This window comes from Pleurodeles waltl, chromosome 4_1, assembly GCF_031143425.1.
Source record: "Pleurodeles waltl isolate 20211129_DDA chromosome 4_1, aPleWal1.hap1.20221129, whole genome shotgun sequence".
In the NCBI taxonomy this organism is placed as follows: domain Eukaryota; kingdom Metazoa; phylum Chordata; class Amphibia; order Caudata; family Salamandridae; genus Pleurodeles; species Pleurodeles waltl.
This window is the reverse complement of record NC_090442.1, coordinates 1,007,673,519-1,007,689,674: the sequence shown is the minus strand read 5'-3', so window position 1 is coordinate 1,007,689,674 and position 16,156 is coordinate 1,007,673,519. Positions and strand designations below refer to the sequence as shown.

General features: G+C 44.1%; 1 protein-coding gene across 1 annotated transcript in view; it reads right to left on the bottom strand.

The window, feature by feature from the left end:
* The window catches only part of WNT16 (Wnt family member 16), a 62,937-nt gene that overhangs the window by 17,870 nt on the left and 28,911 nt on the right, over positions 1-16,156 (bottom strand). The window contains exon 3 of the mRNA XM_069229866.1: positions 12,344-12,630. Within this exon, the coding sequence (XP_069085967.1) occupies positions 12,344-12,630 (287 nt within the window). The remainder of the gene's footprint in view (positions 1-12,343; positions 12,631-16,156) is intronic.

The window sequence follows — 16,156 nt, the reverse complement described above, 5'->3', positions numbered from 1 at the left end:
CACAGTATTATATATCCAACTAGCACATCGGCTAGGTCAACGTATGGGTGCTACTACTCCTTCTTTGAAACTCAGAGAAGTTATTTTGTTTTTCCTGGAATTTACAGACCTCCCCAGAGTACTTAATGCTACAAAGGCCAAGAAACAATTGATTTGATCTGGAAGGAAACTTTTATTCACTCAAGATGTTGCCAAGGTCACAGCCAATTGCCGCAATGTATTTCTTGACCTTCGTCTTTCACTTCATGCTATGGGAGCTTGCCATGGGTTAGACTACCACCTGTGATTACTAATGAGCTCCTGAAGTTCCTTTTTTTAAATTTGTTTTTATTGGCATTTTTAAAATTTTTGGTGTACATAATCAATTCCATTTATTACATACACTTGTATTAATTCACACAGTTACAGTTATGACCAATCGCAGCACATTCCAGTGTAAGTCTCTAATGTATTATTAATGGGTTCCAGTGTAAATCTAGGACTCATGTTTTGTATGGTCTTATCTCTGTGGCCTATGTATGCAGTAGTTACATATATTCCTGGGTCGTGCATTTTAAAATCTCCTCTCGTTTCCACACCAACCTAACACTTCTTAACTATGACAACTGTCAACATGTGGTGTATCGCAGAAGGGGCAGGTATTGACCACCAGTTTGCAGGGGGTGTGCGCCAAGGGCCCCACGCCAGGGGAGATCGCCACCCCCAGATGTCTCTTCCATGGGTTCCCAGCTGTGTGGGAGTAGCCCCGGGCGGGGATGGGGAAACACCTCCGCCTATATTCCCTCAAGCTGTTCATATCCTCTGATGTTCTCCAGGTCTGCCCACCCCCTTTTTTGTCCTTGTCATGTGCTGCCCAGAAGGGTTGGTACAATCCAAGATGTTCCCTCTAGTATTAAGGTTCAGTGTGTTCCACCTGCTCCGTTTCCTCCCTCTCTTCTTGTTCTGTGTTGGATCCTGACCCTCTTGTCGATGTCCCTACTTCCCATTCCCTACTCTCCATTTGATCAGGGCTTCCTCCCATGTAGGAGCCAGGGGTGTCATACGCACCCCCGAGCCTCTTCACTTCGCAGCACCTGCAGTTCAGCCTTCGCCCATTTTGTCAGGTCCCGTCTCCAGTCCTCCATGAGTGGGGGCCTCAGCGACTTCCACCCCAGTGTGATCCGTCTCCTGAACAGCACTAAGGCCAAGTCGAGGAATCGATTGCCTACCTTCCCAAGTGATGCTCCCGGGTACAAGCCCAGCAGACACACCGAGGGGGTCAGTCCCAGAGTGGCGCCCAAAAGGCCCTCCAGGTCAGTCAGAACTGCCCTCCAGCTCCGTAGGAGTCCAGGGCAGTGCCACATCATATTGTCCAGATCCGCATCTACTTCTCATCATCTAGGGCAAACCCTGGGTTCACCCTCGTATATCAGGTTCAGCCGGTGCAGGGTGAGGTATGTTCTGTGGGTGTAATTGTACTGTATGTATCGAAGTCTAGTATTTCGTGAGACCACCTGCGGGTATGCCAGTACCTTCCTCCACTCTGCCTCCAACATATCTCTACCTAATGTCTTTTCCCATCTCTCCCTCAGTGTCTGCAGTGGGTCGAGTGTGTCATCACTCTGGGCCTTATACAATCCAGATATCTGGTGTCGGTCGGTTCCAGAGGTTAGCAGGAGATGTAGGACCCGGTGTGTGGTAGGTTCTGCATTAACTGTGTCCCATTGTGCCTTTATGTGGTGTAACAAGTGATGATGTAGTAGAAATTGCCCGGTTGGTATTCCTTTCTGATCAGTCATTTCTGTGAAAGATCTTAATACACCATCACTGAAGAGGTCTCCTATATTCTCTACCCCAGCTTTGGCCCAGACTCCCAGGCTGGAACCCAGTAAGATGCCCTCCTTGGTGCCCTGTGTTATCACAGATAAAGGCAGTGCAGCAGAGTAAGGGTGCCCACTCCCCACGTGTCTCAAGCATCGCTTCCAGCACGACAGGGCTACCTTCGTCATGATGCTCTCTTCCTGTGCCTCAACTCGTCGGCCTATCATTTGTGCTATGATCCACTCTGTATCTGTCGCACCTTTTTGAGTGCACCTGTCTAGGCGACCCCCCTAGAACACTATCTGGAAATCCAATGTAGCTGGCATGCCAGATAGTAAAGTTCAAAATCCGGGACTCCCAAACCCCCTGCACTAGTCGGTCTACACACGACATGACCGCCACCTGGTTGATATCATGTTGCAGGGTTGTTTTGGTGTCTTCAATGGCACCTAGTATTTTATCAAGTGTAGCTTGCACTGTTGGGTGGTTGGGATCCCCGCTGTGCTCTCCGCCACGCTCGGTTGGGGCTCTGCGACTCGCCATATTGCCTTTATTCTGGGCTCTGGATGGCATCTGCAAGACGCTGCTCTGTGGTTTTAAGTACCCGTTCAGAGCGGGCCCCCTCTGCTGTAAGCCTCGGATCTCGACGTTCGTGGCACACTCCTATAGGGCCTGCTGATGTCCCAGCCACCGTTCTCTTGACCAAAGGGTTCTCCCTCCAACGATGCCCGCGAACCGGCACACTTTCTGTTCACTCAGTGTGTCATTGCAGGTCGTTTTTGGGGGTCCGCCGCCAGCTCCCCGTCTGCTCCGCATGCACGGCGTTGCTGCGTTGTGGCATAAGTCCTCGTGGTGGGGTCAGCGCCCCGGAGGGGCCATCAGGCCCCCAGCATAGGCTCACCTGTCTCTCCCCAGCACCAGACTCGGCCGTTGCCCAGCCAGCTCAGGCCGCCTCTGCCACCCTGCTCCAGTATGTCCACTCTCTTGGGGAGGCAGGTAGCACCCAGCAGCGGATCCTCTCACTCCAGGGGGTGTGCCCCTCGATCCCCCAAGGGGTCCCCGCCGTCCCCGCCACTCTCCAATAGGCGCCAGGGACTCTCTCCGTCAGCCCTGGGGGCACCCACAGTCCAACTCGGGTCTCGCTCCTCGGCTGCCTCTCACCTACTTGGTGCACCTGGGACCGGAGCTCCAACCACCGCCTCCACAGCCCCAGAGGTCAGCGGGGCAGCTCCAACAACGCTGAGGCCAGGGGCAGGTCCCGAGCGGCCCCTCAGCATGGCCCAGTTCACGGTGACGTCCTCGGGGCCCGCCACAGGCCACAGCCTCTTCTTGCCTTCCCCTCCGGGTGCTCCGCTCCACCCGAGGCCGCGGCTCCAAAGTCGAGCCCGGTGCGCGCCAGGGCCGCTCCCCAATCGCCGCACCAGATGGATCAGGGGAGACAGATTCGGGCTCCACTGCTCCCCCCCGGGTCACACTCTCCCGATCCGAGCGGATTATCCCGCTAGGTCTCTTGGAGGGCCGTTCAGCAGGATCAAATAGCAGGCCCTGTCGGAGCCGTGCGCCTACTCGTCCGACATTTTGCCTGGTTCGGCCATGCCCCCCAAGCTCCTGAAGTTCCTTAACGATCATACAAGTTAGGTTATGGATACATCAAAACCCTCCTGTCATTGATACTTTTCATGGCGTATCTGTTTTATCTTTTGCAGTGTCTAAGTTCCTAAACATCTATTTGAACATGTTTAAACTGCATTCCTTGTCACCCTCAGATGTTCTCTAGTTGTTTGTGTTACATGATTGTTCAACTGATGTTTTTAACTTCCTCCCATTTGTTTCTGTCACAGATGTGTTCAATAATTTGATGCCCTTACTCATTCTCATTTATCCTATCATACATATTGACGCTGGTTGTGCTATCTTCCATCAGTGTTGCCTCCACCCCACCATCTTTTACCTCTTTGCCTCAACCAGGTACATTCTTTCAGTCATCACTTGCTTGACATGTACTGTCTTATTTGCTCTTTTTCCATTTTTATCTCCTATGCTCTCCTATCTATTTCTTTCTGTTCATCCTTTCATTTTGTGTCCCCATATATTTGTTACATTTCCTTGTTATCTAATCTACTGTTTTCGTTGTTTAATAATAAAGACCAAATGAGTTATCAATTTTTTTCTTTTTGTTACATTCAGAGTTATTCCATGGAATATAAAAGGCTTTAATATTCCTATTAGCCAGAGAGTTCTTGCTTAGACAAATGTAATCCAGATTTGGTTATTCTGCAAGAATCTAGGGGCATATTTATACTCCGTTTGCGCCAAATTTGCGTCGTTTTTTTCGACGCAAATTCGGCGCAAAACTAACGCCATATTTATACTTTGGCGTTAGACACGTCTAGCGCCAAACTATGAGTAAAGAGCGTCATTTTTTTGCGTGAACGCCTTCCTTGCGTTAATGATATGCAAGGTAGGCGTTCCCGTCCAAAAAACTGACTGCGACGCAAATGCGTCGTATTTATACTCCCGGGCAAAAATCACACCCGGGAGTGGGCGGGCCAAAAAACCCCGCATTTGCGCCGGATTTTAGCGCCTGGGTCAGGGCAGGCGTTAAGGGACCTGTGGGCTCAAAATGAGCCCACAGCTGCCCTCCCATGCCCCCAGGGACCCCCCCTGCCACCCTTGCCCACCCCAGGAGGACACCCAAGGATGGAGGGACCCATCCCAGGGACATTCAGGTAAGTTCAGGTAAGTATATATATTTTTTTTTTATATTTTTTTTTTGGCAAAGGGGGGCCTGATTTGTGCCCCCCTACATGCCTCAATGCCCAATGACCATGCCCAGGGGACAGAAGTCCCCTGGGCATGGCCATTGGGCAAGGGGGCATGACTCCTGTCTTTACTAAGACAGGAGTCATGTAAATGGCGTCTGGGCGTCGTTAAAAATGGCGCAAATCGGGTGGAGGCGATTTTTTAGCGTCAACCTGACTTGCACCATTTTTAAGACGCCCTAACGCCATTTTTCCCTACGCCGGCGCTGCCTGGTGTACGTGGTTTTTTTCCACGCACACCAGGCAGCGCCGGTCTGCTTGCGCCGGCTAACGCCATTCAATAAATACGGCGCCCGCATGGCGCTTCAGAATGGCGTTAGCCGGCGCAAAATTTTTTGACGCTAAACTGCGTTAGCGCAGTTTAGCGTCAAAAAGTATAAATACGGGCCCTAATCTCTCTGAAATTGAGGCTCAGAAACCTAAAATGTATTGGGTGGGGAAGCCTTTTGCCACCCCCGCACTCAACAAGAAAAATGGTGTTATAATTTTTTGCAACAAAGATTAGATTTTCCTATTTTATCCCAGGGGTGGAATGAGGACGGGAGAGGGTTTATGGTTAAATTCCCTTGACAATATTTAATATTATGCTCCTACCCAGATTGATTATCACTTTTGGACTAACATGGAAAAGAAATGTATTCTTTATATGGATAATTACTTTTTATTGGGGTTCACTTTAATCAGATCGTGGACCCTTTTTCCAGACTGTCAATCTCCTGATAAATTGCTACTGAACATGATGCATGAGCCATGTCCCGGGAGCTTTTTAACCCCACCTCCAGAGATTATACAATTTACTCTCCTGTTCATGGTTCTTTATCCAGATTGGATCATATGTTTTTAAGCAAACGTTTGTCCCAAAATGCTGTCTCCAGTGAGATTGGGTACATTCTTATTTCATATCATGTCACAGTTATTATTGATTTAGACATGGTTCCTATTAGGAAACCAAATGGCAGATGCCATTTTAATAGTTCTTTAATGGAAGATTGTACATTTTCTTCTGTCTTCACTTCATTCACCCATGAGTTTTTGGAAATTCATAATGACCCCACTCTTTCTACTCCACTGTTACAGGACACTTCTAAAGCAGCTGCATGTGGATCCTTTATGATATAGCAAGAAAAAAAAAACGTTTTCTCAAAGATCATAAAGATTTGCTAGCATCTATTGAGGCACTAGAGCATCGATTTTATTAATCTAAATCTAATAAAATCTTGCAAGATTTGGTTAAAGCAAAACTATGATTTAATGAAATCTCAAAACATGCTGCATCCATCATGTTACTTAGCGAGCTTCTATTTGTAAAGAATGTCATATTGTTGCTGAATTTGAACAATTTTATAGGTCTCTCTTTACTCCTGAAACTGTGCCTAACAAACTGATATTGTTAATTATTTGGATGGTTTTTGCTACTCTAGGAATAGGGACACATATTTATCTCCTTTAAAAGCAGATATATCAATACAGTTACCCATGCTGTATCCATACTTAAGAAAGGCAAATCACCTGGACCGGATGGCTTTTCACTTGCATTTTTCCATCATTAATCTGCTCTTTTCATACCAAAATGGTTACAGTTATTTCAATTCTTTGTTTAATCTAATTCTGCCACAGGCAAATTTCAGAAGGCCTCTATATGGCTCATACATAAGGAGGGTAAAGACCCTACCCATTGAAAAATTATCGTCCCATCTCTTTTGTTAATGTTGATTACAAACATTTTGCAAAAATATGGACCTTGCATGTAAATCCCTTTCTATCTTTGCTAACTGGGAAGGAGCAATCAGGATTTATACAGGGTAGGCTTTCCTCAGATAATACCCGCTTATTTTATGATGTCCTTAGGAAAGCTCATCGTCTTATTCGTTGGCAGCAATCACGTTTGATGATGAAAAAGCTTTTAATAGATTAGGCAGGGATTGTATGCTTTCAGTTCCACCTTGGTATGGCATTGATCCTCAGTTTACTTCTCTTATACCCTTATTATATATGTCTCCCAAAGCTTCTGTGATAGTAAATGTTATTGCATCTCCCTACATCCCACCCCAATGAGGTGTTTGTCATCTCTTTCTCTTCTATTATTTCTTCTGGCTTTGGAACCTCTTCTTGCTCAAATCTAAAACAAAATCTCTAATTTCGGGGTTTCTGTATGGCAAGCCTTATTTAAAATTAGTAGGTTAGGCTGATGACATCCCATCCTGCTGCTTATATCCAATCCTGATATTTCATTACCTGCTTTATTAGTTGTGTTTTCACTCTTCTCATCTATCTCCAGATATAAAATTAATTGTGATAAGACTGACATCCTTCCTTGAATAAACGATTGTACTAGACAATCCTTTGAATCTTCAGGTTTTTCTTAGTCACCTTTGAAGATCAAATATTGAGGTCTTTGGTTTTCTAAATCCATCACAGAGATAGTCCACCTTAATTTAAAAGAATCGTTATCTAAATTTGAACATTTACTTTGTGGTTGGAATCCTTTATTTCTACCGTGGTGGGATTGTGTAGGGTCTATAAAGTTAATGACTCTATTAAGTTAATGATCTTGCCTATTATCCTTTATACGATTTCAATGATACTGGTCAAAATCTCCCTCCTTTACTTCAAGAAGCTTGACTCACTACTTTTTTATGAAAGGAGGAGAGGTCCCACATTTTTTTAGCCATACTATGTAAACAGGAGGGAGGGGTTCATTTTCCTGATTTTCATCTCTATCATAAAGCCTTTGGTCTTCACCAAGCTTTTGCATGATAATGACAGACCACTTCTGCTTTCTCTCCTCTATGGTTTCAATCGAGGAATCACTACTTTATCCCTTATCTTTCTCTGAAATTCTGTCTTTTTCGTCAACACCCTCTGTAGTTAATCAAATAGGTCCGGATTTAGTGCTTGGGGGACAGGATTTATATTTCTGCTGATGGGAAATCCATCATATTTGTGAAGGAGCAACCCGTCCACCAAAAACTAACTCAGGCCCTTAGTGTTTCAACATACTTGTTCATTGTTGTCATTATACTCTTCTTCCAAATTTGTGTCTAATGTGATTTGTCTCCAAATGCCCCTGTGGTACAACAAATTTATTAAATATCATAATAGACCTATTTACTAGAAATCTTGGCGGGATCGAGATATGATATGGGTTCCAGAACTTTTTGAGAATTGTGATCCTCTCAAATTTCCTCAGTTCCAGTTGCACTTTCATTGTTCTGCCTCATTTCAGTCCAGGTTATAACTTCTCATAAACTTAAAACTAGATGCTCTGGTTCTACAGTCTCTTCTTCTTTGCTCAAGATATTTCAGGTTTTTAACCCATTTACTAAAGCCTCCATTATATATAAACTTCTCTGTAATCCTCCTTTGTTAAAATCAAAATCTGGGATTGAACTTCAGTGGGAGAGAGACTTTGATCTGCCTTGGCCCACTACTTTATTGGAAACCTTGTGGCTAAAAATGTATAATAGCTGTATAAACCCTGTAGAACAGCCAACACTAGGCAGACACTATGTTTCATGTATAATATACTTTTGTTACTTCTATACTTCTCATGATACTATCTCCACCTATATCAACCACCTGTTGGTCTTTTAGATTCTGCTTTCAAGCATGGCCTTCACCTACCTACTGCGCTCTGTCATTTATCGACAGAACATGCTCCACATTGTGCCATACAAATGCCACTTGGTGCAGCTGATCTAGTTATAGATTGTGTCTGACTGCCTGATGCCATTATTACGCCTTGACGACTTTTGGGCAAGGTAGCGTTGGCTGGTGGCAATAGGTGGAAAATTCTGGTTGGGATTCTGAGTCCCTGAATTTTCTGGACATTCACTCTGAATGTTAAGGGAAGTGTCAACTGAATTGATGATATCTGCTCATACGTTAATCACCATAGTTAAGACCAGCATCTGCTGCCGTCTGATCCTTCCCTTAAGGTTCTGCCAACATAGACCTAAAAATATTGACCTAATGCTACTGTAGCACACCATGTTCTGGCCTAAAGATGGTACCAAGATACTACATCTTCTTCGGGGGCAGATGAGAGCTGACACAACATTCCAAACAAAAACCAGGACTCAGTTTCTGGATAGTCTCATTCACATTTGGGAGATTCTTGTGCTCCCTTTCCCAGTGCAAACAATATCAAAGTACTGATGACTCATGCGCCCCAATCAGAGGCAATAAAGACCATTCCACTTAGCAAGTGGGTAAGTAGAAGTGTTCATTTTTACTGCCTTTTTCAACCTTACAAAGTGCTATCTGCTACTTTAAAATGCATGCACACCTGTGGTAGAGTTGGAGTCTTTCTTTGCAGGTTATAGAGCTAGCAATTACCTTAAATGGTTTCCACATGCTTTGGGACACTGAATCAGAAACAACTGTGGTGGGAGCTAAATAGAGATGATTTAGGAGGTTTAAATCACCAATAGCAAGGTCATCTGTAAGTGCAGCACTATCACACACACAAATAGGCCCTGTACGCCTTCTACAAGGTGAGCAGAAGAAAACTGAGAAATCACTAGGTTCTACTGAGAACTTAATTAATACATTCGCCCCATGGAAATGTTGGTCCTGTCTAATACCCTGAACTGGAAACATTTATACAAAGGAAACCAATGGAGATCACACACAGAGGGGAAATATAATTTCTTCCATCACTCCAACAACTAGCCTGTCACAGCATTCTGCAACTGTAGTAGACAGTGAGGAAGATATGCTGGCAATCCTGGATAAGGTGTTTTACTCTTATCCCAACTGTAAAGAGATAACTGGTCACTGCAGTTTTTGTACGAACGCAGGGAGAAGTGGTGGGATCTTTTGTATGGTGATGGTAAAGACAATAAAAGAAGGAGTACAATTCTCAGTACTGTGATCAGACATTTATTGCTCTGAAACCTGAATACATTAGAGATCGAAGCAGGAGGACTGCACATGAAGGATGGAAGAAAGTAATGGGACCAAGGGAAAAGAGACCCATGTACTACTATCAAGTTCTTTATCATGAAAATTATCTTTAACCAATGCTCATCCACTCAGTGGTAAAAGTGGAGCAATTAAAGAATTGAGCTTATGGTAGCACTAGCACCTTTATTTTAACCTGGTCGGATGGAATGCTTCCGGCCAGGCTTAATCACTACCACCACTCCACCATTCCAGTGCCATGGCTGCTGGTAGTAATTCCCCTAGCCACAGTGATGGTCAGGCCGTGCCAAGAAAACGGCTGTGAAGACATCAGCATAGCAGTGCTTGAACACCCTGCTGATATCCCTGTTGCACATAACAACCCTGCTGGGCCCCTTGGCGGAAGCCTTGCGAGCCAGAAATCTCTGTATCCTGGGGATTACCCACACTCCTGTGAATGCTGAGCATTGCAAGGGGCATCCAATGGACTTCTCATCACTTATGAGTGCCTTGTGCATTGCTAGTTCTCATTTTTTGGGAGGTTTCTTGGGCACTGCATAGATGATAATACAAAATAATACCAGGATTTGGGGGACAAATGGTGCCTCGTTCCCAGATAAGGGGTCAGAAACTCTTCAGCAATTCTGAAAGCTCCAAAGAGAAGACAAGGAGCTACTGTCAGATCAGAGTTGTACTGACATGCTATCACCATCCTGCCTCCCTATCAAACCACATGTAAATCAACTAGTGGTTGCTGCCACTTAACTCTAACACGGTGGATGCTGGATGTGTACCTGATAAGAGAAAATGCAGGTATTTTGCCATCTGACTGGTGGCATATCCTCCTCCACCCTTGCATTGTAATTGGTGGGTGGGAAGCAGGGGGCCTCTGAACCTGGACATTGCATGGGCTCTGACATCCTTCAAAGGGGCCTGACATACCTAACCATCAAGCAGAACAAAGTCACCAAAGGGCTGATTTAGAGTTTGGTGGACAAAAGTAAAAGAGTACCCTGTCCACCAAGTGCTCAGTGTACTCGCCTCATTACAGATTGGCAGACCGTAAAGTTTCCTTTGGTGGAGGCCCTGTTGGCTCCGTCAATGGATAGCTTACTTAGATGGCCTGATGGAGTTGGGGCCATTGGAGTAAAGTCATCACACCACCCACTCCATTTACAACAAATGGTGTGATGGGTGTTTTTTACTGTCCATCACTGCCAAGAAAATCAGGGTGGTGAAGGACAGGAGAAAAACAATAATGACCCCCGCGCCCTGAGAGAAAAATCCCAGAGTGTGAAGGTCATTAGTTTTTTGTTTTACAAAAATAAACTCATGTTCAGGGAGCTTGTTTCTTAAAAACGTCACCAAGGTTTTTGTATCTTGAAGAAACTCACCATGAGGACAGTTCCTTTCAAGGTATAAAGATGACTGCAGGGCCAGTTTTGTACTTAAATTTGACTTACAGGGTACCATCAAGATGGGAGAGGTAATGACCTTCTCCACATTGTCGGACTGTACTCTTTCCATCAGATGGGGAATTAACCGTTAGATCTTTAAACATAAACATAAAAGGAAAAAAACTGCTTTTCCAGATCCAGAGCTCATTAGAATGCCCCAATAGGTAAACAGAAAAGTAGTACTTCTGTTTCAAGGGTCAGGTATTTATGCTCTTGAGGCAAGGGGGTGGAGATAAAATGTGAAGGCTAATACAGTTATCTGTTCTCTCCCCCTCGCCCCTACCCCCATGATTTACCTTCATAATCTAAGGACTATGAACCTCATGTTTACTAGTTCCCAGGAGCTGAGGCTGGTAGCTCAGCTCACACTGAGTTATTGATGCAGAGTTTTTGGGTGAAAGACACCAGATCTGCAGAGTGACACAGACGTTGTAATTCCAGTGGTGATAGTATCTTCTATTACTGGCCCCATGGTAGTTAAGAAGCCACTTCTAGTGAAGGATTACCAAGGGTAAGGACGAGGAAGTGGTATCAACATTGGCCAAGAGCACAAAGCAGACCCAATGTTCATATGGCTGATAGGAACAGTATGACTGTGTGTGTTTTTCTCCAAATCACACACAGTCATACTTTGAAAACCCTCTGCCTTTAAGTAATTTGTGGAGCATGTTGACCAGAGATTGGGTCCACTTCCAGCACTGCAAGCAGTACTAGGGTTACCTAGAACTCATCTTCAGCTTCTGCAGGCTAAATGTAATTGTCAGTACGCAGCCGATTAGCCCTTGTCATTTCTGGATGGTTATCGATGTCATAAGGCAAGGGCCACGAACAGAATGCTTTAAGTGGAGCACTGACTTTTTTTTGCTAATCTTTAACATTACAATGTGACCAATGTACTAACAAGTCTTCCTCTGTGACTCTCATCACGATTCACAAAAGGGAAGGTGTCCCAAAGGGTCACCTTCCCCTATGAGGTTCAGCTACCACCCCAACTCGACGTTCGGTATCTTCTCAATGGTTTGCTACTGTATTGCAGCCACAAACCATTGAGACATTAATTGATACATTATTCTTCTCCCCTCATATTTGCAATTGGGAACGGATTGCAAAATCTCTTTAAATGAATTGGAAAGAATTGTCTGACTCATTAAATGGCTTTTGTGCATCGAGAAAAGGCCTTTTACCGCGGAGAGCCCTGTGGTTTTGCATATTGCAGAGTTAATGATCGTAAAAGTGCTTTGTACATCTAGTCATTCCACAGCTGAAGTGCCTTCAAAGTCATAACACCATTACACCTTTGTGTGTTCATGGAGACATCTGCCAGAAGCATGGCCTTGTGATGGGACTCGGGATACATACCTGCCTGCCGGCCTCACTGTTGTGCAGGTTCATCAGTGCCAGGCTATCAGTTTCTTTCTCAGTTGAGTTTGTAGTAGGACTGTCGGCGAATCTTCTGCTGAACAACATTCCATACTGAATATCGTCCGAACAGCCGCCCCAGTGCCAGCCCTCGCTGGCAGAGCCGCTGTTCTGTAGGCTGGCATCACACGAGCACTCAGTCATATTCCCGGCACTGCACGTCCTTGTCACTGAGTGGACGAGCCCTGCCGCTGTCACTGCATAAATGAACGCCGTCTCCTTAGTCCCTGTGCAGGAAACAACGTGAGGTGTGAGCTCTTGGAAGATGTGCCCCTGAATACATACTCGTGCTGGAAATGGTAAACATTTATTCTGCGAACCCACACATTATGAAGGAGGTGTCCTCAATAAGGGGGGGTGATAGTCAACTTGTAGTTTTCAGATTCCCTTAACATCAAATGAAAATATGTTTTGAAATTTAAATCACCGTAGCAACCATCACCAAATGACCATAACAGCATTTTGGGCCTTCTTCAATAGATTGACATATGTTAGTTCCTTGACTTGTTTCTACTGCTGTGTTTCTACTTCATTTACCACTTATCACATGAAACACATTGAGCCCTGCGCCGTCACATTCGTAGCACTTCACATTGTTTTGTAAAACCAGTTCTATGAATGAACCTTTGTGGCTTATATTTTATGCAGAACATGTTTCGGTTAATGCGAATATTTTCTGTGATGTTTTCAAGAACCCTTCGGTAGTATATCTTTCTGAGAGCCCTTTACTAAATTGAAATTGATCCTTTATCATTTTTTGGCTTTTTTGAGGAGTCAAATTGACTCCCTTTCCTCACTAATTTTAGACCCTTTGGCTTAATGGGATTTCTCCGCCTGTTTTTGCACATCTGAGATCAGGGGCAGGCATGGTACTGGAACACTGAATTCTAAATATTGTGCTAGAAAAATACTTGGGCAAAAATATCGACGACCAACATATCTACAAAGAAGCCATATATAAGTAAGGTCGTTGTTGTGGCAGAACGTTTCAGGTTGTGTTTCAGTTTCAGAGGGCCACGAACACTTATTTGCATTGATAAGAGTTTTTAGTTCAAACCTTCTTCCACAGGCTACAACATTGGCATGTTTCCTAGTGCCAAGATGATTTAAGCGGAATGTTACGCTTTACAAATAAACACATAAATAAAGAAATAATTAAATAAACCAACCCAATTTGCAATACATTGCCTTCATAGTATAGTACTGAATTCCTGGTTGGCAGTATGGAAGTTGAGCTATCTCTTGTCCGAATATCTGTGGGAAATATAGAATGATGGTTGCACATACCGGTTTAATACCGTTGGTGCAGATTTAAAGAGAGACATGGCGATTCACAAAAGCAAGTAAGAATAATGTAAAACTGTACTATAGGAGTACTGTTTTCCATCATCAAGGCACATATATGTGGAGTTAGATATAGAAAACATATGCCTCGTTACATTTCTATATTTGGGATTCATTATTTTGAACTCAATATTTGTACACCTCGATATTCTAGGTTCAATATTCACTCAGTGACCTTAATGGATAGCATCTAGTGTTTCTCGATCTGATAAGAATGTTAAGTCACTGAGAAATCAGGAATTCTATTTAGATTTAACTAGATTTGATTTGAGTGCCCACCTAGTTTCTTAGGCTGCATGTAACAAAGATGCAGTCTTTGGAAACCCCCTTTATAATTTTCATATCTTCAACCAGCACCAATCTCTGGACTGTATTTTCATTGAATTACTCGAGGCATCTGACCTGGAGTGCTGTTGGGGTTCTCTTCTGGCAAAACTGTGTTCACAAATATAAACTTTCCCTTTATTTAGAATGAATCTTTGTTTTCTGCTTCATAATGGCCAATATCAGTATAATTGCTTTCAAGATTTTGCATTGGGTAGGATATGAATTTGCATGTTCTCTCTTTGAGTTCTTGGATTTTTCCATCTCTCCCAGAGCATGGGGTTTTAGGTCCATGCTTCGCCCTGAACTACTTTTTTTTTGTTCCAAATATTTTATTACATGTTTTAGAAAATATAGAAAAAATTGAATGTATGAACACTTTACAAATTTCGGAGGCCCAACATGGTACAAGGATGACAGATACAATGACTGATATCAATAATAGACATCCAAATGTATAGGCAGGAGACTCACCAAAATTCGCCATTAGGCATGTATCAGGGAACATAACATAGAAATGCCATACCTTCATAATAATATAAGTACATATTATAACATTGTGAGTAGTAATGATAGATTGTGCAAAGGCCTAATGGCTAACATTGTCAGATAATTACAGAAGAGACGTCCTGTAAAATGGAGATAGCAAGGGAGGATTGTAGGGCCAACAGGATGAGATATACAAAACAATAGGAAAGAAGATAGAAGATAAGTAAAAGTGAGGCGAGAGGGATGGGAGGGATAGAGGAGAGGGGTGTATGTCATGAGGAAACAACTACTTTGTCAGGAGTAAGTAAGCCAGCTTGCGCGTAATTGAGTCAAATGGTGAGAAAGAGGCTGATAGGTTTCGGACATAAAACTGTGAAGAGTGCACCAAATCGACTGTGACGGGACAGTGGTCCCAGAAGAGAGTATCACATTTTGTCAAATATGTGTGCTTCTGAGATAAGTGACCGATGCAAACCATGTGTGAAAGGAAATGTTATTTTGCACTTTTCATACTAATAAGATGACTTTAATGGGCACTCTCAAAAATAGGTCCAATAGTGCCTGATTTTTGTAAGATAAGTCCAGGTCCAGAGAGGCGCTTCATGCATGGGGGGCCAACATAATGAGAGATAAGGTTAAAGGAAATCTCATATTGAAAACAGTGGTGAGCCACTAGTGAACCTCAGCCCAATAAGTAGATAGGTGTTTGCATATCAGAAACATATGGTCAGGATTGCTGATAACTTCTTTGGAGGACTAGGTCGGGTTCAATCAAACGCAACTTAAGTATTCTAGATGGTGTCCAGTATAAGAAGTGTGCAGCATAGAACCATGTCTGAGACAGAGAAGGAATCCTTTTATTTCTGAGGAGATTGTTAGAGATTTGTGGCAAGCTGGAGTCCGGAATGAGAGGCAAGTTCAAAGTTTGAAGGTACTTAGACCATCACTTTTTGTGGATTGGTGAGGAAGATGTGACTAGTGCACTATGTAATGCTGTGTATATTTTTTACACTAAGGCCCATAATGATACTTTTTGACGCAAACCAGCACCGGCGCTGGTTTGCGTCAAAAAATTTACCGCCGGCTAACACCATTCCTACGCACCATGCGGGTGCCTTATTTAAGGATTGACGTTAGCCGGCGCTGCGGGCTGGTCAGAGTAAAAAAAAATGACTCAAATCAGGCAGCGCCAGTGTAGGGGAAAATGGGGGTTGTGCGTCAAAAAATGGTACAAGCCAGGTTTGAGTCAAAAATCATGGCTCAAACCGGACTTGCGCCATTTTTTGACCACAACCCCCATTGAAATGACTCCTGCCTTAGCAAAGACAGGAGTCATGCCCCCTTGCCTGGCCATGCCCAGGGGACTCCTGTCCCCTGGGCATGGCCATTGGGCACAGTGGCATGTAGGGGGGCCCAAATTAAACCCCCCATGACACTTAAAAAAATAAAAAAAATTATACTTACCTCAACTTACCTGTACTTACCTGGGATGGGTCCTCCCCTCCATGGGTGTCCTCCTGGGGTGGGCGAGGGTGGCAGGGGGTGTCCCTGGGGGCAGGGAAGGGCACCTCTGGACTGCTTCCATGGTCTGAGACC